Raw genomic sequence first — 25,058 nt, forward strand, 5'->3', positions numbered from 1 at the left:
TATTGTTGAAACCAGCACAGTGACCCTCTGCTTGGATAACACAGATTTCAACACTTTACCCCTCCCCCCCATTCCAAACATGACAGAGAACCTGTGGTAGCCTTCAATTGTAATAAAAACTCAAAAGATGTTTAGTTTGGACGACTGTAAAAAACATGGTGGCCTCCGAAGAGAGAACCCCGCTCCTGATGTAAATAAAAAAGTATTTAAATATATTCTGGGGGTAAAGAAAACAACAATTCGTACAGTTTAGACGAAACCCACTAGTGAAAACATCACTAGAAATATTTTATATCCAATTTCTGCCGATAGATCCCTTTCACCTAAATCTTACACTCTGAACCTTTAAGCCTCTACTGTAGTCGACCCCTTTATATAGTCTGTCCATTCCATTGTTCGTTGTTACCTTCATCTGCAGCCACTCCAGTGATTTTTCTTGTGTTTCTTCCCTTGTGTGTGACCTTTGTTTGCATTTATGGAATCTGGAATTCTGTCCTTTAGTTGCCTTACAGTGCATCCGGAAAGTATTCATAGCGCTTCACTTTTTCCACATTTTGTTATGTTACAGCCTTATCCCTAAATGGATTAAATTCATTTTTTTCCTCAAAATTCTACACATGATTGTAACTGTGACATATTGTTGACAGCAGGCGATAAAAACCTTGAGAGCAATTTGTGAATCTGAGATTTAATGTTAATCTCCACCTTTTGCCAAGAGCAATAACAGACGTTTCCCTGGTGCAACAGAACCTACAATCTGCTTTTAGATTCATTCCTAATAAACACACTTGAGAAACCTATATATAAACATATGTATAGATATTGTCAGTAATCAGTTCAGATATTGCTTGGTTGATTAAAGAGCTAAAGAGAAAATGAAACTACTTTAATCCCTCAATTAGTGATAATTGTCTTCTGCATATAATGTATTTGCTGTAAAATACAGGTCATGAATCTCATTGTTAAAAATGTGGAGAATTGGTGAAAAGTCCCCCCCCGACACACTTGATTAGTTTACTGGAAATTTAAATTACACAGAAATTAAACATTTAAGTGATTCTGAAAAGCTACTCTGGAGAATAAAAGCCACTCAACCTGGATATTGAGCTAATCTTTTCTGATGTATCACGATTATCTGTAAACCCAGAGACAGGTTTCTATGAGATGGATCACACAACACACTTCAATACCCAGCTGCATCTAACCCTTATTGATCATTCTCTTCCTGAGAGCAGTTGGATGACTATCCTTCCACTTCATGTCTTATACCGCCTCTTGCAATGTTCTCTGAAATCCCTTCACAGTTGGAGAAGACTCCCTGAAAGATTTTAACTCTGTAGGACTTTTTTTTTTTTACAGTTACAGGACAAACTGGTGTTTACTCCCCCACCAATGATTTATACTCTGGTCTGACCCTTGTCAGGACCCTGCTGTTCACCAGGGAACTACAAAAGGATGTGGCCGAGACACTGCTGGGACCCCCGGCAGTTTTGACAAGTGTCATATTCTTGAATAAATGGGGGATTTTTGAGACATGTGCAGGGAATACCAGGCTCATCCTTTTGCACAGCTTGTTGTTAGCAGTAAGTAAAGAGTACACATGCATTATTTTATCGTTTGGAACACTGGGATTGGATCGTTTTATTCACTAAAACTTCAGGTTATATTTTTGCAGAAGAATATAACCGGTCTTTGTGTGGTGTCTTACATGGTGTAGATAAGGAATAGGTAGAATCCTCAAGAAATGTCACTCAGTTGAGCGCATACCTCCGCCGAGGCCCAACAGTCCCCTTTAATTCAATGATTTGTGTCAGATAGGTCACTTGTTTGCGGTTTCCCGATTCAGGGGCCGCCTCCTTTGAAAGAGGAGGTCCATGTAACCCGCAAAGGAGGCAGCCTTCCTACCCACATTGACCTCCCTGACCACTGTTGTCTACAGAGCTGCAGATGGCCACGACAACAAAGTTTTCATGCTTCTCGGTTTAACATACAGATTGATTTTAAATTGTAAGCAGTGGACTTTTTGGTCATGTCTTACTGCTGGCATTTTCTGTTTGAAAAAGTTTGTCAGGGAAGAACAATGAATCCTGGGATAGGTGGGCCTGAGAAGGATCCACCTGTTGAAACCTTAGTGGTTTAGGGAAGAAAGATAATATTTGTCTAGTCACGCCACAGTGATGCAATCATCTTGAAATGCAACTTCCAAAGGATGTGGACCCTAAATAGAGATGCAACTGTATCAATTCCTCTTATTTGCTACATTTTTTAAATTAAGGTCAATGTATTATACTTTGGGAAATAGGGGAACATTTCAAAAGAAACTATTTTGCAATGTTAAAGAAAGTCAAGTTTTTGGGGATGGGACTGGATCCACGCCAAAATTGTATGGGTTCTTTCTTGGTCCATGTGCCATCATATCACCAGGATTTGGGAAAATCATAGTTTTTGGGTAATCCTGATAAACACACAAACAAACCATATACCAAACAGACAGGGGTTAAAAAATAACAAGTAACCAGGGTCTTCAGCTTGAATCTGCTCCGAGAACTTTGATTAAAATGGTAACTAATGAATTTAACATGCAGGTGAAGAACTATTCAATTTTAACACAATAAAACTGAATTGAAATTTAAACCTGAAGTTTAAAACTGAGATCGATCTTCAGTGAGGATCTCATTCCCCTGGACTAAGAAAGAGAGAGGATTATGAAATGTGATTTTGGGGACAACTGCTAGAAATGTTAGACAAACACCCAGCATGAGCAGCTTTGTATGACACGTGTCAGTTTAATCATTAAATCATTCATGAATCAGACACTCTCAATTTCACAAGCTTTCTGTATACAGTGTACACGTCCGTGCAGAGAGCTGTGTCAGGAGCTCCAAACCCCCTGTTCTAAAGCTTTCATACTTTCAGGTATTTTAAAACAATCTCTCTTTTACAACTGACAGTGGCCAACAAATATTCAGTGTTGCACCCTGCTGCTGATAAATGCCATACTATTAGTCTCTATATTGTCAAAACCTGTATTACAAAGTAAATAAAAATAGTCAAGCTCTATACTTGGATTAAAATGTCTCTAATACAAAGGTCAAAAAAATCAATAAAATAAATCAGCTTTAAAGTCATTAAATTAGAAGAGCATCCTCTCTGAACCTCTCTAGATCTTCGGACTCTTCTAGTTAAATCTCATATGCAGATTATGAAAAATACCAGATGCACTTCACATGCAGACATAATTAAAACAAGTTTTTAGTCTTTGCTTATCTGCATCTAAATCAGGAGTTTTGGGATGCTGCGTTGCTTGGCTGGCTCGTCTCCAAACCGAGGAAATGAAAATACACTTGTGTGAAGAGAATTTCAAATGTAGAGCTCCTCGAGGCACTTAAACACTGACAAGTCCAGGTCATTTCCTCCGCCTCCTCACTTCATGTCGCAGAGAGCCAACTTCCTCTTGGAGTATCAAGGCTCGAGAGTAAGGATGAGGAAGTTTCGAGACAAATACAAGGAATGTTGGCTGCGGGTGGTGGAGGGAAGGGAAGAGAAGGGTGGGTTTATTATAACAAAGAGACAGGGGAAGGAGTGTGTTAGGAGTTCGAACATCAGAGAGACGGGAGAGCTGCAGACTGAAGAGGGAGAGAGGAAGTTAATGTGCAGGGAGGTGGTCTACATGACGGAGCAGCACTGGCAGGTTTTGCGTTTGGGTGCTACCGTCTCCTCTCCCGGACTCGCCCTGGTTGGGCTGTGTGTCTCTGAGTTGGCCGGGCTTTTAGCTACTGCTGCTGGATCCGCGTAGGGGGCTGCCACCTGGGAGAGAAGGGGCTCCTGCTCCTGCTCCCCCTGCCCTGCCTCTGTCCTCTGGTTCACCTGGGGATCAGCCAGGGGATCAGCCAGGGGCACCTCCTGAAACTGGCCGCACGCAGTGGCAGGATCTTGGGCTCCCTCTGGTGACAATGCTGCAGTTTCAACCTCAACCCTGGGTGTGACGGTAGAGGGATGCACTTCAGAGTAGACCGGCACTAAAGCCACAGTAGCGCCCTCTATGTATGTGGCTGGGGACTGCAGTTGCACACATGTTGGGTCTTCAGATTCCGATCCGTTTATGTTTTCATTTGTCTTGATGTCACCGTCCACATCTCCGTCTCCAGTGTCTGGTTGTGCCTCTGCAGTGGGTTCAGATGTCTGACTTTTGTCTGGTTGTGTGAAGGTTTCTGGAGTTGTTACCTCCTCCATAGACTCCCCTTCTTGATCTGGCAGAGGGGTTTCCTGCTCATCTTCCTGGGGTCTAACATCCTCTGGTGCATCCTCCCCTTCATCTGTGATGATCACACATTCTGCTCTTATCACCAGAATTCCTTCTTCTTCTTCTTCCTCCTCCTCCTCCTCGTTAATATTGACGTTTGGAACATGACCAGGCTCCGATTCAGAAACACAGAGGCTCCACGCAGGCTCTGACTTCATACTCACGACACCCTCTGCAGCATCGACTGGTCCGTTGCTGTTCTGATTAGTGTCCACACTGAAATGTCCTTCACCATTGGTTAAGCCAACTGCAGCTCCATCCAGTCGGGGGCTTTTGTTCACTTCATCTTCACTTGTTTCTGAAAGGAAAAGAACATCAGATAAAAATTACCCAGTAAAAGAGGAAATATTAGAAAACTTACAGATTTCCATACACTGAAATGTTACTTAGTGACCTACACTCTCATTCACACTGATGATAAGCTTTCATTGTGGTTGGTGTACATGCGCCATCACTGGATTGCAATTAGATTGTTTAGCCACCAATATGCCAGCGCTCAATACAGACAAGTTTGGTATTGTAATGCTGCAAACAAAAGCTTCTGTTTTCTATAAATGCTGATGAATAACATGGGAAAGTTGTTCATCTCTGCTGAGAAGCAGAAGCTAATAAGATAACATTGTTTTAACCAGAGGTCAGAAACTGTGTAGTAATACATGGAGACTATTTCTATTTGCTACAGAGGAGAATGTGATTACTGGCATTTATTAAACAAATAAAGCAAAACCACCCTCAACACACTTATGAATGGAACCGAGACGTGAAATATTAAAACAATTTCAACGGTCAATCATTGGATCAACAAGTGAAAGAGATGCAGCTAAACTAGAGACTGAAAACTGTCATACATTTTAATTTGACAGTCTCAATGCGAACATTTAATCCCCTGGATCATTTAAATACAGATGGAGGGGGTCAGTTTTATTTTCAGAAGTCTCTTGTCCAGTTCAACAGCTTGAGCAGCATCGTCACTGACAGGTCCATGTACCTGCTGCCCTCTAAAGATGCAAGTTATGCACTTGAGTTCCATTAGCATAAATATATATGCAAAGCCTTATTCAACATGCGTAATTATTCATCACAGCATGTATGAACTTTTTGTGAAGTGTAGGCATGCCCTTGCCACTCCTTCCTCTATCATGCAAATGTATCAAGATCAGTACATACAATGTATATGGACTAATCTATAGGGGATCACATGCTTTTTAAGGGTAAGATGTTAAGTATATTGATAAAGATTGGTTGACATAACAAACATTTGAACTGTGCGCACCAATGTGTGTGTTTTATGCCAACTCAATACCCACCAAATTCTGTTGCATTATTTTCTCCGTTCTTCACAACAACGCCACGCACCATTTCTGAGGAAGACATGATTTTATTGTTTTAAGAAGAAACTAAAAACACGGTGGAGATAGTTCTGACTAAAATGCACCAGTATCTATATTTGAGATATTATTGTATGGCTTTATTGACACCTGAGTGTGTTTGGGTATCGAATAATACTGATGCAACATTAGAAAACAACAAAAATGCTCCCTTTCCAACTTATTTTCACAGCAAATGAAACTAAACGGGAAACATTAATCATTAATCTAATTAACATGTAGTGCTGTAATAAGTAAGAATAGCATCAGAGGTGCAGCTGTTGACTAACAAGTTCTGCATGTGAATCACTGTCTACACCAGGAATGTAGCATTTCTGCACACGCCACACGATGAAGTGTTAGGAGGTTGAAATGTATTTTTGGATAGAATGCAGTGTGAGTGTTTAAAAAAAGTCCGGCTGATTGGATGCTGTGGGTGTTGGAGCTTATCATGTTCCCTGAACATACTCACAGCGGCCCTCTGCAGTGTTGAAAGAATCTAAAATGCCCACTGAAATTCTTGCAACTATCTGTAATAACAGATTGATCTGTTACCTGCTGCAGCCTCAGCCACCGTCACTGCCTCCTGCTGGGTAAAGAGGAAAGGAGAGGAATTAAATGTGTTCAATGGTGAGGCTGTTTAGTTTTTTATGCCGGCTGAACCGCTGGTGCGTTTTTAAGGGAATATAAAAGAAGAAAACAACAAATGAAATGCAAATACTGGAACATCACACAAGCTTTGAAGACACAGATAATATCCAGAATGCTGTATTTCTATGATTTCTGAAATCTTCTTTCTAATCTTCTAACCCTAACCCTGTTGGTGTCTAAACAAGTTTCAGTCCGACACCTTAAACAACCCAGTTGACCACAGTGGATGACTGTGTTATGTTTAGCTGAAAACAGATTAAGACTTTCTGCTCGGTCATTAGGAAAAATCCCCCACCCAAACGATACAGGCTCTGTGGTTCTATGCAGAGTCCTCACCAATTGAAGAAGGTTTGGAATGGTTTCTTGCATTTTTTATGTGGTTCTTTCAAGTGCTAAAGGTTCTTCAGTTTTATTGGTGGTGAGAAATAGCATAAAATGATGGCTGCATATAAGGATTATTTCATTATTGATTCATCTGCAGATCATTTTCTTCATTAGTTGATCCATGAAACACCAGATAATCATCATTATTACTTTTAAAATCATTTATTACCGTATTCTGTAATATAAGGTAATAAATTCAAAGGGTCCCTGAGCTTGCCTGGCTAATAGCCTGTAATAGCATTAAAAATGGAATCCTCTCTTAATGTTTACAGGTGATTTGAACTCAAACCCCAAAAGCCAAGGTTAATACTGTTATGTTTGATTTTTCCCATCAAATATTCTCTTCATTGCACCAATGGAACATTTTCTAAAGTTACAGCAGATACTGTCCCCTCTGGCTCAGTGACGCCCGGTAATGCACTAATATAAATGTACCCTCGAGTTGAGTCCTTTTTTAAATCTGGATGAACTTTGGTACAATTTTTTTTGATTTATTTATTTAAGTATTATTATCATTTAACCTAATTAAAATGTCCTTGTTTTTTTTTTTCTTTCTCACCTTGCAGATAATTTTCTTGTACCCCACCTATCCGGTCATACATGTGACACTTCATATTCAGTGTTCATATGTTGTGTTGTTGTATTTTGTCGTTACTTAATGAAAATACCTATAAATAAATCATGCATTACCCTTAACAAAACGACCCTGGACCACACAGCAGAACAGGATGGACAACTCTTGTTTCATGATGAACACCTTCAGCAGAGTGAGGCTGGTGAACTTGACTTGAACAAAACATTTCAAGTCATTCTAGAGAGGTTCAAGAGCTAAAATGTTCACGTAACAGGGCTGTGAACATTCATGCAGTGTATCTTCTGAACGAGAGGTGCTACATCAAAGGTACATTAGGAAAAGAAATGTATTATTCATGGGGAAAAAGCCACCGACAGAAGTTGTGGGAAGTTGTCTGCCTAATGGAAGATGATGGAGGGAGCTTGTTTAACACATATTTCCACCACCTTTCTGTCCATAGAGTGAGTGGGCAGGCGTGTGTCTGTGTGCAAGTTCCTCACCGCTTGGCTCGCATCCTCCATCTGCTCCTCTTTCTCCTCATCCAACTGCAGACTCTTTGACTGCAACCTGACACACACACACACACACACACAGACGCACACACACACACAGACGCACACACACACACAAACACACACACATCAAATCTAAACTAACAATGCACTTTAAGTTTACAGTGCTTTTAAATGTCCGGATTTATGGCTATAGCCTTGTTTTATCATCCCAATCTAAGAAACAACACTGTCGGCAATTCCTTTTCTGAAACAGCCCGTTCAAATTTCCCCACAAGCCACGCACAGAGAGCACGAGGAGTCCTGTGGGAAAGTGAGGCAGAGCTGTGGACCTTTGCAATAATAAGATTAGGATCTTGGAGTGTCGTCCGCAGGGACTGGACAACATTGTCCAGTGCAATAAAGAAAAGTCTCACACTGCCTGGCAAGGGTGCAGGCTTATCTGCGTCTCACTCTCTGCCTCCGAGTTCAGCACTGGTACAATTAAAACTCAACTTTCCCAAAGCATTCATGAAGTAAAGCAGCTAAAATGACAAGAAAATAATGAAACAGGAATGTTGCACCTATGAATTATATAGATATCCTTTATTTAGGGAGGGTATAATATAATTAAAACAATGCTTTGTCTGCTTTAACTAACTAGCTTTCACTGACTGTCTCCTTGTCTTTTAGCTCTAATTTGCAGTCACACACAAACACACTGTGCCCATACGTGTTAATGTGATTTTCAGACTCATGGGTGGGGGAGCCCCAAAGAGGGGAGCGAGGGCTCTGGGGGTCTGGGGACGCTGGGGACAAGGGAGCTCCTTCCATCAGCCACTGGTCCCTCAGTGACTTCCTCTGCAGTGAGAGAGAGGAGGTGAGGAAGAGGAAGCAGGAGAGAGAAGAGAGTGAGGAAGAGGAAGCAGGAGAGAGAAGAGAGTGAGTCAATATTCATTAGTTGTGTATTGTGATAATAGGATTACCTTGTGTTCCCCAAATAAATTGTAATGAAATTTGCTGATATACAGTTTTGGATTGTATTGGTACTGTATATTAACCGTCATAGATTTTGCTTTACAATATCACTCATACTTTGATATCTATCTCTCTAATACTAGGCCTTTGTGAGCAGCACTGCAACACCAAGCAAAGGTGCGTATCGGCAATATTAAATGTTAAACTTCATTTGCTGGATTAGCCAAAAACTGACTTTTTCAGTAAACACATTATTGTCCTTATGACCCACTCCCACAATGGAATAAAGGTCTGTACATTCAACATCAACTTGATTTGCTTTATCAAAATATGGCGTATATATATATATGTATCAGAAAATATTGTTATATGATTTCAAACATCACGTAGCCTTGGCCCTGATTTTAGTGGAGGCAGTATGGTGAAAATATGAAAAGATTATTTGATCAATGCAGCAAATTTATTAAAAAGTCTAATATTGCCAATATAACATCAGCCTGTCAACTCATTATTTAGGCTCTATTTACAATTCAGAAAAAAATACTTTCCATAAAAAAGCAATATAATACACAGAAATCTCGCCAAAGATATTCTAACATTGACATTTGTAATGTTATCCAAATGTCCTACTGCCAAATTAATTCAATGCACCAACGATAACAATCCCAATCGTACGGCCAGATGCGTAAAGAAATGTCCTCAGTGACAAGAGGAACAAGGAGCCACGTAACAGATGGTCTGAGCCTCCACAGAGTCCTGATCACAACATTATGGAGACATAAGATCACATGAAGAGTCACAAGACACAGACAAGGACTAAATCCAAGATGCTTAAAAAAGACCTGCCAAGAAAAAGAGTGCAGAGGTCCATGTCGGAGAATTTGTTCTGTTTTCAAAGGCAAACGGTCACATCAAACTATTTACTATTTGCTACACTTTGTATGACGTAAATGAAAAACTATTCACTGCATTGTTTTATTGAGAGCGTCTTCAATTTACTTTTAGTTTACTGGTCAACTCAAGTGAGAATAGTAGATCCAATGATCACACCGCTATAAACAATCCAGCTCCAGACTGGTTTAAGCCCACCTACCTAATTAATACATGCCTCAGAAATATGGAAATAAATGTAGAAATGTAGAAATACAGAAATAAATAAATGTAGAAATACAGAAATAAATAAATGTAGAAATGAATTATTAAATTAAGAAATAAAAAAAAAACAGGAATAGGCATTTTCATCGCAAACTGTACTATTCATTTATTTATCTATACATACTTTTCAACTTTATTTCTACGTATTTTTTGTCCTTCAATATGTACTATCACTATAAACCACACATCATACATGCAGACATTAGTAAAGTAGTGAGGGTGGGTGATTTTGGGAAAAGGCCAAATCAATAGAGTGAGGATTGAAAAGAGTACAGAAGTTAGATGTATTGAGCAGTGAAGAGGACAGAGTGAGAAACTGAGGTAGGGATCATAAAGTTCAATGCGGTTATTTGAGGGGAGGATGAGATTTAAAAAAGGTGAGAGACAGAAACATCTTGCTCTCAGTCATCCAAGAGAAAGAGCAAGTCTGAATTTGATAGCATGTGCGGATGCTTTATTCACTTCATTTCTATTTTTGTTCCACCACTGCTCTCCAGGAAATAGACATGACCCAGTGAATGCAAGCTGCCTGGGGCTACTTACCATTCCCCCCTGACACAACACCAAACCAGGAGCTTTCAAGTTTTACAAAAACAGGAGCGCAATTCTCAGTAGTTTGTCGAGCTGACTGAACATCGTTTTCAAAAGAGACTGTTACAACACACGCAACAACAACACACAACTCCTTTAAGTGTGATACTGATTTAATACACAGCAAATATGAGCTCAAACTGCAAAACCTCTGTAGATTTTGTATTGCTTTGTAGGATATTAGTTTATTTCAATAATTTGTTAATTAGTGGTATCACTGGGGACACAACTTTAAAACTGAAAAATGCGGGAAAATGATTTTTCCCGCATTTTTATTGTATAATATTTACTTTTAATTTGATGCATTTAGAAAATCAGCACAGTGTGTTCTCAGCTCTGTTTCCAGGACACTGTCAAGAATATCTTATGCAAACTTTTTCAAGTTTGAAGCAAGATTTATATTTAAAGATAGGAAAAAACACATCCAAGGACCAAAAAAGTGGGAAAGATATTTACTTTAATGTGAGCTGAAGTTGCCAGACAAACAATTTCCCCACACAATATATATTTCCATTGTTATTTGTTACAAAACTACTTTATAGACAAATCAATGTCGATATTGAACAATCCACTGAATGTGCTCAGTTTCCTTTGTCACCAGAGGGAAAAACCTTTTTCATGCTAACATATGACAGAGCAGTTGTGTTTTACTTGAGTACCAATAACAGAGGCCGCAGGGTGACTTCCGTTGCAACCAGCTGACCTTGGTTCAGTTGCTTGTTTTAGCATTTGTGCATCTATACAGTGCCCTTGAGCCTCTTGCCTGTTCTGAAAAGGCTGAATCGGATGCTGAAGAGCAGGAATACTGTAACTTGTAGAACATCTAAATCAAGTGAAACAGACAGGGTTATCTTTTTTCAAAACTATCAGGATATAAGCACCAATTTCTGACTTTCTCTTACTGTACAGCCACTTGCTGTTTGCAAGCTTGCAAGATGAAAACATTTGAAAACCCAAACTCCCCTCCAGTCTGTGGTCCGATGTTTCCAAAATCTGGCAACAGTTAGCCAGAAGCTACTTACTTAAGTGTAAACGTCACAAAACCATCTCTGTGTTTTCTCATGCGGCACAGAACAAGCCCCACTCTGTTCCCCTCCCTCTGCCTTTGGCTAGCGAGACACAGCCCCCTCTAAACCTTCCTGCAGGTCAGGAGCTGTGTGTAAGCTGCTGCTCCCTCCTATCACATCCTTACATCTACACCCAGGGGTGGACGCCAATGTCACAGCTAATGAATGCACTTAAAGCTACTATGATATCACCTCCTGTGAGAGAGCAAGTGCGGGAGTAATGATTCCAAATGAATCTTTCAGGCCTGTTGAAGCGTGAATTGTGACCTCATAGATAAAATGCTTTTAATGGAGTGCACATATATGATGGGGGTGATGTGTAAAACATTCTCTTCAGTGCACACATGCATTCCTGTGTGGTCGTAAACACATGATGCACAAATTTCACACAATTCGAGGAATGTGCCTCAGGGCAGTGGAACACAGCGCAGTAGGAAGTGGGAACGCCAGTCTGGAAATGATGTGAAAACAATAGAGCAGCTCCGTGACTTTAAGAGTGTGTAAACACTTGCATAAAAACTGATTTCAGCAAAGGGAGGCTTGCATCTAACCTTGCGAGAAACTGGCAGAAACAGGAAGAGTGGAAGGGTGTGTGTGTGTGTGTGTGTGTGTGTGTGTGTGTGTGTGTGTGTGTGTGTGTGTGTGTGTGTGTGTGTGTGTGTGTGTGTGTGTGGAAAGGAAATAAATTTGGAGCCAATCTGCTTGCTAACAAGCTGGAATGAGTCTGCAGGGGATTTAGCTGAGTGAAATTAAAGCTTTGCGTCTGTGTGTGTGTGTGTGTGTGTGTGTGTGTGTGTGTGTGTGTGTGTGTGTGTGTGTGTGTGTGTGTGTGTGTGTGTGTGTGTGTGTGTGTGTATGTGTGTGTGTGAGAGAGGGAGAGAGAGAGAGTGAAAGAGACAGTTTAGATTATCCCAAATGTGTGTGTCACACCTTGAGCTGCTGTAGTCTGATCTTCTCATCCTCCAACTCCCTCCTGGTTCTGTCCTGCTCCTCTTGCTGCCGACGCTTCTCCTGAAAGAGGAGGGGTGGGAGGGAAGGAGAAAAATGACAAAAATATCAAAAACTAAATGAACTAAGCGGGAGAGCAAAAAAAGCATGACTTTATTCAAACAGAAAGAACGGGAGAAAGGGGGACTGGTTAAATGGTTAAACTCATATAAAACAAGCTGATGTAATGGAATAAACAGAGAAAGGGAAGAGACAGCATTGAATAAAACATCACTGAGAAAAAGTAAAAACCGGGACACCTGGTCAGCCATCTGTCACAAGGACAGCATCACCATAGACATCAGGTATACTATATATCCCATAATGCTCAGAGCTCCAGTCCGCATGGCAACCTGGAGTTGTTTTCATATGACAAGGGACACCCTGGCTCACCACAGTGCACAGTCGATAAATTATTTAGGAGTTACAGAGAGCACAGCTTAGTCCCATTACCAGCTGTCTCTATACAGACAAGTAGGCGAACGTAGACGAGTCGTCATTTCGCTGGTGGTACCTCCTGTGTAAACCTGCCTATAACTGATGATAACTGATGCATGTTGAGAATTTATCTTTTTGTGCCAACAAATCCAGGCGATTCTACGAAACCAGTTACATCTTTAAAATATAGAAATGAACAGCCACTAAAATAAAAGTTAGGATCCATTGAAATAAAACTTTTCAAGCCGAGATGTCTAATGTGGTGTAATATCAGCTTCTGCCATGTAAGAGCCATAAGCCTCTGCTCAAGGAAATTTATTTGACTTTCATGCATTGACATTATATCCTTGTTTCCATTGCGTTTTGAGCAGCTTGCCAATAAATGATCATCTGAAGAGCAATCTGCCTACACAAGACCAATGGTGAACCATCACCCTGCAAGCTTGGTGCTGTTTCCTGGCTGAAATACAACTTTAAAAGTTGATGTTATTTAGTATTTTTTTGTCAACAGGATTACAGAAAAAAATCCTGACAGTATTTCCACGAAACTTGGTGAAACGAGAGGACATGGGCCAAAAGAGAACCCATGATAGAGAACATTTGATACTTAACCGATTTCCTGGGGAATCTTTCATGTATCTTGATGGAAGAAAAAAAAAAAAAACATATCTAGAAGACCTTTATCTATGATTGTCTCCAAGTTGTTGCGGAACCAAGTAAAAATCTGGATCTAGCAGTATTAAATGTGGATTTATTTGGGGGGGTAGGATATTTTTCAGCCACTGTATGGTAACAAAAAGGATTACAAACCTGTAGCTATCACCAATGTCAAGCTGAGATAATGTGGGTTCAGTTGGGAATAAAAAGTTTACACTGTTTGTATCTTGAATAGATTTAGAAGTATGTCCAAACAAACAACAAACGTGGCGTTGTGCACTCCACCGGGTACCATTCTAGTTAAATGATGCATTTGTTCTGATTACGGTGCAAGGAATCATGGAAATTGATTATTCAAATCATTAACTAGCAATTAATCCCTGCTGCAGTTAGTTACTTAATACACAGCACCTTTCCATTCAGCCTGTGGAGGTTGTGTCAGATAAATCATTTGTATCTTAACGGTACATGAATGTCATTTTTCAGAGAAGTGCTTTGGGAAAGAATAACTTCCACATTCACGCAGATACCGTCATCTGTCAGAGGGGGCGGCTGCTGACCGTGAACAACCCAAGCATCTCAATGTTAATATGATCAATTCAACTCAGTGCAGGCACAACACATAATCACTCGCCCAGTTCATCGAGAAACAGATAAACGTGTGTGTGTGTGTGTGTGTGTGTGTGTGTGTGTGTGTGTGTGTGTGTGTGTGTGTGTGTGTGTGTGTGTGTGTGTGTGTGTGTAAAGACTCACAGCAATGGCCTCCAGTCTCTGTTGGTACTTCTCCGTCTCATCCATCGTGCAACCTGTGACACCACGAGACAGGGATGAAGGTTTGAGATCAGAGATTAAACAAATATGAGACAAGTCAAGTGAATCATGTATTTGACAGAATTTGACTGTGCTCACTGGTCTGAGAGAATGAATCCAGGCCATGATTTCAGATGAATCATTTGTGAAAATCACTAGAAAACCTATTTAGCATTTTCTTCTTCTGTTGAAATATTCGTCTTTTGAGCTGCATGGCCTGTTTTTTTTCTTGTGTTTTTGGTCTTGGCAACTTTAAAACTCGTCTGTGGTCCAAAGATTGTGAGAAGAGGAGAATCAAAATAGTCCCCTAACTCCAGTCCCCTCCCCCTCAGATCTTGAGTGTCAAAAACTAAAATCAGAGGCAGGGTTCCAGACTTTGTGATTTTGTGAAAGATGTAATTAGACTGGTTCTGTATATGGTAGTGCAGACCTTCATCTGGAGTGCAATCATGACCCATAATCCTCCCCACAATCCCCACCAGAAACATGTCCCCCCACACCCCAGGTTTATGTTTCTGTCTTGCCACAGCTGAAACAGACACTAAATGGGACAAAATCTGAGCTCCCTTAAACTCAGAGGTACACGAGTGAGCAGAGCCTGGAGACGTGCACAGCAACCAGCTCTCACAAGCCACAACTCTGAGCACTAACTCAAAAAAATCAACTCCTCAAAATAAATAAACAAGACTTATTTTAAGCCTGCATTGGCATTCTGCATTGGGAGGGTTTTATAAATAAAGACTTTATATTTTTAAAAGAATTAAAGCCAAAACACTGTTATTGGGAAATATGATGATTTTATGCAACAGCAATAATAATCTTCGAACAATCCCATGTGGTGCATATTGGATTCAAAACAGACACACAAACAACAGATACCACTCTGTCACTAATTGCCATAACAGAGCTTTGAAGCACAAAATGAGTTTTTACCAATGCATGCACACACACACACACACACAAACGCAAAACACTTTCTAGATGCATAACCTGCGAAACCTCACCGACAATTGAACTCAAACAGTGACCTTGCTTTTAACATCAAAACCCAACTGCACCATTAACGAGAATGAAAAATCGACGTTTCCTTTTCTCATTTGCACGCCGACCAAACAAGCTTCAACGAATCAACCCTTAGCTGCATTACTCATTTTTCCTGAAACCCCTCCCGCCCCCATCCCAACTACACAAATGCTGCTTCTCATTTCTCCCCAGAAGGCAACTCAGGAGAGCTGATGCTATTGCTGCTTCTCCAATGTAGTACATCTCTTCAGCTTGAGGTGATGTTAGTTATATAGTGAGAAACTTAACCCTATACAACACCTAAGGGGTTCCATTGATGCTCTGTAGATGTGGGGTGGGGGTCACGGGAGAAAAGGGCCCACATCAGAATCCGAAAACTAAGGTGTAGGGGAAAACAGGAGGGTGACACAAGAAAAGGGCAGGGGAAACATTTCAGATGGGGAAAAAGACCTATGAGAAGATACATAGAGGTTGAAAGACAATGCTCCTTCAAGAGCAGCAGTGGTAGAAAGAGACACAATCTCATTTGTGTGTTTTGAATGACTGGAGGTGCAGTGACAGCTTACAGTATATAAGCCCCCATAGTGAGCGGAGGCTTGTGTATCATCAGGGCTCCAGGAGAGCGCCTAGAATAGCAGCCAGAGATAAACAAGCAGACACAAACAGAGGCTTTGATGAGGAGGTATTGAGGAGCTCCCCGTAGACAAGCACTGACTTCGATAATTAGACATGATACAGGAGGTTAGAGAAGGGAAAGCTGACAAAGTCAAAAAAGTTAAGAGACAAGAGAAAGTCAAGATGGCTGGAAAAGACGAGCGGGGAAGGAAAAGACAAGGGGCGAATGAGGTGACGGGAAATGTGGCAACTGGTTTGGGAATAAGGCTCACAAAATGGGACAACCGGTGACATAGAAGTAAAAAAACATCTTGCACAACACAGACAAAATAAATGATTGTTCAGGAACTGGAATAACAGAGAAATTATAGATTAAATCAACTGTTTCCCAGAAGACCCTGAGCATGCAGCCTGCTAAAATAAAAAGTGATTTGGCACTAGTCGATTGTTTCATCTAAAAGGGTTGTCAGTGGAAGAAACTATGCAGATAGAAAAGTCAGGAAATCAATCAATCAATCAATCCAAGTTCTTTCAGTTTTCCACATGTCATGTGTTTGAAATGTCATCAACACACCCGCTTGCTCGCAGTCAATCCTCCAGATAATCTTCTGCTGTTTTCTCACTTGAAGTCAATCGAACATTATCCAGACTTTTACTCAGGGCTGGCAGGAGAAACTTGGGAGAATATGTGGAGTCTCACTCAGACATTGTGTTCTCACATTCAGCTCCTTCGGATGATGTCAGGAGAACATACAGAGTTCAGTGCATGACTAAGCAGCTACAGAGACATTCACACCATTTAGAGTACCCACTTGACCTAACCCCAATCTGCATGTCTTTGTCTTTGGACTGTGGGAGGAAGCCAGAGTACATGAAGAACATCTCTTCTAAAGCAGACACATATATAATACATGTCATGTGTTCAGAAATGCAGGCACTGAAAAAACAGTGACCAGTGTCCACATTATAAAACAAATGAGTTATTTAATAAATCATTTATTTGTTTATGCATAATTTTTACCTTTTTAATGAATGTTTTCACCTTAACTGTGAATTTTCTCACTCCCACTATCCTCTCCTGGTATCCAGAAAGCACAGCATCTCACAGATGTGCTGTGGGACTGAAGAAAAACAGCATTTGTTCACTGCCTGTCAATTCACACTACATCCATTACCTCTCAGAACAAACCAGCCGTAGTAAGACACCAATATGGCACAAGGCCATTGACACAGATTGGCGGCTACAGTATTTAATTACAGGCTCCACGTTCACCGGTAACACTTGTCTCATGCCAGCACAGATGACTCAAAGGGCTGAAGCCTCAGTTCCATCTTTGGGTTTCAAGGTGTTCATTTGTGTCCCACACACCAACTCTCTCCCATATCTCCCAGTCTCTCTCCATCCCCATACCCTGTTCCCAATTAAGCTGCTTTCAGACATGCACCGAAGTCCGCAGTTCCTCTGTATTTTCTCCCGAGAAGGTGCATGTGTGAACACAAATTCTTTGCGGACTCCGCCTGGGCCCCTAGTATAATGTCCAAAGAATTCCAGGAGAATTCGATTTGAGAACACAGCAGGGGAATCACCTGCTGTTTTCCTTGTGAGCGAGTTGGGGGGTTGATGACGCTTCTAACGAGCGACAGAAGCAAAAATCATAAAAAAATTAAACAACAATCTCCTGGTGAAAAAGTAGTGACACACACAGAGTACACAGACGAAGATGTTAATAGAATTTGTGGTGATAAGAGCCGACACCGGTGTGTGTATATTGTCAAAAAAATCTTGTTATCTCTGCAGCAGAGTTAATACATCACTTCCTGCCTCTGCCTGCTGCACACAGCTGCTCCACCTCTTGCCTGAATAATGTGGAGGATTTGTTGCTGTTGTGAACGCATCTGCAAAAATCCTCCCGCTGCTGCGTTGTGCGAGTGAAAGGCAGACTGCCGGTAAACTCTGTTGCCAATTTTCCGGATGTTACCCACAGGTCATGTCTGAAAACTGTTTGAGTCACACAATGGACTGTAGCAGCTGAAGTCAAAGACAAAAGAGGAGAAAGAGGTAGAAGAAGTATGTTGTATATTAGCACTGTAATGAATAAATAAAGGCTGTTTACACAGATAAGTAAGTAGATAATAACAATGGCTCTGTTCCATTCAAGTAAACTGATAAGTCATGACAACGTTTATTTGGAAAGCAATTTTCCAACTACTGAGCTTATTTGAGAAAACTCTAACAGGACATTTTAGTGTGAATAAGATGTGAACATGTCTTCATACTGTGACTAAGGTCAGAACACTAAACATGTCTTGATCAGACTATTACTTACTCAGAAAATGACCTTATTAAGAGCAATCTAATCAAACAATGCTGTTTACATGACATTATCTTATTCAGACTATCATAATCAGGTTAATATCGGAATAATGGTGTCCATGTGAGACAGTGAACCAGCAGGCACAACACCAGGACCCTGAAACTAAGTCATCTTCTGTACATGGAATTCAGCCATCAATAATTTTATCATTTACGAGTGATATACCGATTAATCAGTCGCCCATTTAATCAAGCACAATCTGACATTTTGATGTAATCTACATGGTCTGATGCATGTGCTCCCAAGGCCAATAATATAAAATGTCTTTTTTAATAAATATGTTTATATATGTATCTGCCTTCGAGGTAGATACATATATGAGCATTTAAGATCTGAAATTCAAATTATTGCATCAGTTTTAAAAAACAAAATCAACAACATTCGAACTGCATTAAAGATCGGCCATTGGTTGCCCCGCTCTCTAAATAAAGACATTGGACATTAATCTACCATTTAAAATGCTGATTTTAGCATCTAAATATCACTATTGGTTATTTTATCCTGATTTCCATCACCTTCATCTGAATGCTGTTGGGTTTTGGACTGCTGGTCAGACAAAGATGTAATAAGACATCACTTTGGGCACCAGGAAACAGTGAGGAGTATTTTCAGACATGTTCCAGGCTGAACAACTGATTCATTGAGAGCTGCGACAATTGGGTCACATTATTGACAAATCAGCAGATTATTTTCTTGAACTTTCTGTCACTTGTCTGGTCTGTAAAACTTTCCCTCACAATCCCTGTACGGGGACATCTCTGGGGATTCATGCACAAAAATGACTTACATTACCAATCAATTCATCATCTCAGCTTCAATTTGTTTTTTAAAAACTATAGATGGAAGTGAAAGCAATTGCATCTTGCATTCCTGCTGTTAATTATGAGATCTTAGAAGCTACAGCTGCCTCTCAGTCATTCAGTCTCACTCCAACCTGTCAGCAGGGTTTCTTTGCAAACATTCCTCCTGCCCTTCTGCAAAAGAATGTATATTTGCCTTCAGTGTGTGTGTGTGTGCATGTTTATATAACAATGTATATTTGCCTTGTGGGGTGCCATGAAGTGTAGTGACATTAGCACTGCGGGAACAGATGGAAAAACATTAGGGGGTCTGGAATGAACGTTTAAGAATCATTTAGTATCACAGCTGAGTGTATGATCAGATTGAATGAGGCAATTTTAAGCAGTGTTACTATTCTTACAAGCAAAAATCTAAATAAATGATAAAATGACAAGTCGACTTTCTCCACAAAATATTTTGGGGTTTAGCTAAATCCAAATCACAATTCATGTGAAAGAAAAGAGAAGAACGAATTAGCACTTCATTTTCTGAAGACTAAAACGACTATATGTGATAGGTAGCATTTAAATACTGCAAATGCCTCCTGGCGTCTTGTGCAAGCCAGCTCATATTTAATGTCAGTGGTGTGCAGAAGGTCCATCAGATGACATTAGATAATCTGTCTATGCAAAGCACTGGTTTTAGAAATGTAAAGCATGTTTTCACAGCACAGTATTTCCCGTTATGGAATGAGGAGTGGTGCTATTTTTAGATTTAGTCTTACGGATTCTATTTTAACGGTCTAAACACATGGTGCAATTAGGTTTAGGGTATATCCAAATAGCTTTTTGCTCATTCAATGGCTGTAAAAAGGTTGCTATGGAAGGTATAGTGTAGTTCAAAAGGCCTGTGTGTGACATGCAACAAACCATCTGAATGAGACTTCAGATTCCAGGCAATTGATTTAAACAATTAAGTCAGGAAAGATACAAAAACATGAGCAAATCCAATGCAATCTAAAACTTTGTGACTTAAATACGAGTCAATGATGGTAACTTCACCACCAAAAATAAACTTGTGCAACACCCCTGGAGTCAATGTTTAGTTTTGTCAAGACTTAATTAAGTAAGCTTTGGTGGAAGTGTTGTTCTAGATTGTGTTGTACAATAAGTGTTTACAATATGCTGCACACTACGATACAATACATTTGTAAAGAAAATATTTGGAACCTCTTTGCGGAGGAAGCAAGATTAATATTAGATGACTGCAGCTAACTACTACCCAAAGGACACATTTTACAATAAGAGATGACATCTAACTCTTCACAGACATTTAAAAAATCCTCAAGACCTGAAATATGTATGGTGACTAATGTATGGTGTGTTCTTTGGGCTACTGACATTCAGTGAGCCTAAATCTCCTGCTGCAAGCCATGTAGGCTTGCAGCAGGAGGAAAGGAGGAAGGGAGGAAAGGAGGCTTTTAGATAGTGTTACACCACTGCCAGTAGTTTGCTCAACATTGTTTTAAAGTAATTTTATTAAACATCTTAATGTTAGGTCTAAGTTACCTTAATTATTGTGCGGTGCATCTTAAGGAGTCCCTTCAGGTTTGTGGTTTTCTTCCCAGTGATTTTGTAGCTGCAGGACTTCTCTCTCGACAATACTACACTCACACATTTTCTGTGGGCAGCATTAAAATGTAGGAGTTGGATAATCAATGAAGCACATCTAGATTATGCCATTGTTTGAAAAAAAAAAACTAATGCACCCTGATATAGCCAGTTAGTATTTACTGATATTGGTGCATCTCTTCATTGTCTTTTCTTAGTATAACATAAGGTTGCTGATGAACATATAGTATGTAGTCATAGTTTCCGTTGACGAAACTAACACCAATCAGGAACAAGCTAATTCAAATATAGCTCTCCACTCCCGCATGGATATGAGAGGGCATTTTAGCAGAGAGGTAAGAGCACGTCTGTTGACTTTGACCTCACAAAAATAGACACTGGCTGCAGTGGAGCATGAAAACCGTGAACCTTCGGTTATGAGACACTAACAACCTGCATCACAGGGCAGGTTTCAGTACAGGCCTCTCCAAATTATTGACTAAGTCTCTCTGATGGAAAATCAACTTTAACAGATGAGTGTTCATCCTGTAAAAATAATAGTCATGGGTCAAGGATTGAAAACAAGTTGTTCTCTGGTAGCATCAATTCGACAAAAAACTAAGATGCTCTTAAAGCCTGTAGAAAGATCAGAGAGCAACAGTCTTCTGAACTGGCTGACTCTGTAAATACCAGCCACTGAACACACAATGTACACTGTAATGCTAAAATAGCTTCAGGTCTATAGGGGGTGGGGCGGGGAGTCATTATAAGGCCACCCAGTGACATTTTGTTTTTATGTGATGATGCAATAACACCGCTGTTAGGCCGCTGGCCCCCCTGCTTCTCTGCACTTTGAAGTTTCTGCTCCATTTCTTGGAGAGAAGGGGGATGATTGTTGTAAAGAAAGACGAGTGGAAAGCGGAGACAGGAGTTAGGTGTCAGATTGTTTGCCCTCAATTACATAGTGTGAGAACATTTGAGTACAAACATTACCAGCTTTATTAGTGACTGTACGCTACAAACGTCTTTACTTTGAAGTGTAGTTCATCTGTTTGAGGCTAATTTACAGCGCTGCTTCTACACATCCCATTACCCTGCCTCTATTCTATTCATACCCTGCTGCTGGATTCTAAACTGAGCTCGTTGGCATGTTAACTCCACGACTGAAAGGAGTAATACAGGACAGGGGAAGCAGAAGGTTTAGAAATATGCAATACAAATTACATTGACCTGCTCCAAAGGTTTCTAATTTTCAATTTGGACAGAATCACTTTTTTTTTTTGAGCAGACACAGACAGAGCATTCCAAGGCCACTGTCAGTTGAAAATATCCTTCTGTGTGTTTGGGAACAGGAAGAGCACAAACATCGCCGTCCTCCAGGCGATTACAGACGGAACATGCAATCGCAACAACCCTGATCTCTGAACTTGCATCCTCCGCTGTCGTCACAGGCCACTGCAACAGGAACAGCTTCACTAAAACAGACATTGAACTAACTGCAAGAGAAATTCACAGACAGAACTTTCATTGGAGATGAGGCAATAAAAGAGGGAATCACTCTTTTCGCTTGAGGGATGGAAAGAGCGAAATGTTGTTAAGCGCTTTTTCATCAGCTATTGATTTTAAATTCCTTTACAGACTCTGCTGCAGATATTACTATTTAGGAGATGGATATCCTGGTTATCTAGATAGGAATACATCTGACACACAGTGGGAGTGTGTGTATGTGTGTCTACTGTACGTGTGTGTTGAAGTGTGTGAGGGTGGTATGGGTGGAATTTGTGTAACTTGGACGATGCTTCTGCAACAGAACACAGCCAAGTTCCTCTGATTGACAGTCCAAGATGAGGGAATGAAAACATTGCATTCCTCTGCTGTGTGTGTGTGTGTGTGTGTGTGTGTGTGTGTGTGTGTGTGTGTGTGTGTTACGTCACAGATCCCACAGTGTAGCAGACTTTGGAGCGTGTTGGGAATTATCAAAGTCAACAACAGACATCAGAGATTTACTCCAAGTCATTTATCACGGTGGCACTTCACAGGCGTGACAGTGCTATTGCTGCCTAACCTATCAAGTAACACAGAGGCTCAAATAATGTAAACACTTCAAAGCATCGTGGATGTCATCAACCAACCAATCCCGTATTTATCAGCGTTTTAACTCTGCAGTGTAGTAACCTCGCACAAATGATCACAAACAGAGCACTTGCAGCATCAAAGGCATCACTGCAAGGGAATATCAAAAGAAATCTTCCAACTGGTCCTGGTGTTCAGTGGTTAGACCAAAGCAACTTTAATGCACTGACAATTTTACTGAATCGTGTTGAGAGAGGCTAGAGACTATGATGAAACAATGGCACCTAAAAGGAGCCAATTAATTTGCTCTCATTATTCAGCCATATAAAAAGATTGAGGGGGGGATCAGTGGTGCTTTGTCATGTACCACCCACACGTCTCCATGAAATCGGAGGACATTTCCTCAACCCTTCTACTTGCCTATCCCTAACCATAATATGCTTTGCTCCATATGAGGACTGCTTGGCTCGATAAAGTTGATGTTCAAATGTCCCATAGAGCCGTAATAAAAACATGTACATATGCCCACATACATGCAAACAGCACACTCACAAAAGAGACTCTATTCAGGAGAACGTAAGCAGGACTCAGCCCTCTCCTGCCTCTGGCCACAGGATCATCATATGTTAAAAGGAAAACTGTTTTCACATCTGCACTTTTTTTAATCCTGGCACTTTTTTAGACTCTTGGACTTCATGACATGATTCGTTTTGGCAGGTGTGAATGCAGTAATTGCACTTGGGTGTAGACCAAAGCAAAAAATTGTTCCAATCAAACTCTGAAGCAGTTTGTTTTCGTTGAGATTCTGATGTTAACTTGATCCAACCCACTGACCAGCTGTACTTTGCAAGTTTGAGCTTGAACAGCTCCTGTAGCTGGGTGTGATTTACTTTTTAGGATGTAGCATAGCATGCAAAGTGTAGCTTGGGTAGTGGTAGTAGCAGCACCACCATATTAAATTGCAAAGAAATGTTTCTCTATACGGCCACGTCCAAAAGACAGGACTTTCTTCCTGTATTTACGTTTTTGCTCCCACCTCAGCCACATCTGACCATTTGAGTCAGGATGTGAGAGTGCCACTCTCTCATCTCCAAGCTCTGGCTGGTGAAAAAGAGGGCTCTGTAGTCAGCTAGCTAGTCTCAAACATTTTTGTTAAAAGGCAAATTATATATGAAAACAACTACTTCCAAGAGACAGCTTCCATATTATTATCGCTATGTAAATCATCATAATTAAGACTAATTCCAAGGCAGTGTACACAGCTTCAGAGTCACTCGTCTAGCTAGGCTGCACTCACCGTGGTACTTATATGGAACCTGGGCACAAAGAAATTCGAAAGACCTTTTTTCTGTCTTTGAGGAATCAAATTAATAAGTCACCAAGCCAGAATGTATTTCCCTTGAAGTATTTATATGAAGCATCTCTGCGACTGATTTGCTGATTGGAACATGTATTCACTCAGATGTAGCTACTGGGGGGAATAGCAAGCAGAAATGTCAAGTTAGCAATAGTTCATTACATGCTTTTATTGCTAAAGGCAAACCAGCAAATAGCATTGATTTACATATATCTGTGTATCTAATCTGTGCTTTAGTCTGATCACTTTGTTTTAGTTTGTTTTTGCGTCATCTGTCCCTGCTTGTATTTATATATAAAACTTTTATTTCATTGCTGCCCATCTTGACAAAGACTTCCTGGCAAAAGAGATATTCTATCTCTATGGGATTTTCCTAGTTAAATAATGGAATTTGGATCATAAGGATTATTATTAATAATGTTATGATTGTAATAAATATTTTCAAAGTCAATTGCTCATCCTGAAGGAAAAGTGTCTATTCACTGTAAGAAATTGACCTATTTAGTATTTTATGGAACTTTTAATGTCCCATTCAAAAGTGTTTTCTATGTTTTCCACTGGGAGGATGATATTTCGAGGTTAATGGTGACAATGGTGCAATTATCAGGTGAAAATCTAGAGATTTCTGGGCTTGCTTCGCCTCCACAATGTTTCAAGATCTTAACAACACTCCTGGCACCAGTTCAACGGACAGCTTTCACACCAGCTGAAACAAACTGAATGGCCAAATACATCAGTTTGCCTGAAACAATCCAAACAGATTAGGTGTGAA

The 25,058-nt window shown here is 40.3% G+C and overlaps 1 protein-coding gene across 4 annotated transcripts in view; it reads right to left on the reverse strand.

Annotated features, from left to right (window-relative positions):
• Window positions 1-2,766: 2,766 nt before the first annotated feature.
• The window catches only part of palm3 (paralemmin 3), a 32,603-nt gene continuing 10,311 nt past the window's right edge, over window positions 2,767-25,058 (reverse strand). The window contains exons 2-8 of one of the 4 annotated variants that reach the window (XM_034586122.1): window positions 14,397-14,449; window positions 12,492-12,572; window positions 8,504-8,631; window positions 7,780-7,846; window positions 6,226-6,256; window positions 5,611-5,664; window positions 2,767-4,589 (exon numbers count right to left, since the gene is read on the reverse strand). In XM_034586122.1, coding sequence (XP_034442013.1) covers window positions 3,667-4,589; window positions 5,611-5,664; window positions 6,226-6,256; window positions 7,780-7,846; window positions 8,504-8,631; window positions 12,492-12,572; window positions 14,397-14,441 — 1,329 coding nt within the window. In that variant the 5' untranslated portion in view covers window positions 14,442-14,449 and the 3' untranslated portion in view covers window positions 2,767-3,666. Of the gene's footprint in view, window positions 4,602-5,610; window positions 5,665-6,225; window positions 6,260-7,779; window positions 7,847-8,503; window positions 8,632-12,491; window positions 12,573-14,396; window positions 14,450-25,058 lie in introns of all 4 variants that reach the window. The other 3 variants (XM_034586113.1, XM_034586095.1, XM_034586104.1) reach the window with 3 other exon arrangements.

This window comes from Hippoglossus hippoglossus, chromosome 1 (assembly GCF_009819705.1).
Source record: "Hippoglossus hippoglossus isolate fHipHip1 chromosome 1, fHipHip1.pri, whole genome shotgun sequence".
Classification (NCBI taxonomy): Eukaryota; Metazoa; Chordata; class Actinopteri; order Pleuronectiformes; family Pleuronectidae; genus Hippoglossus; species Hippoglossus hippoglossus.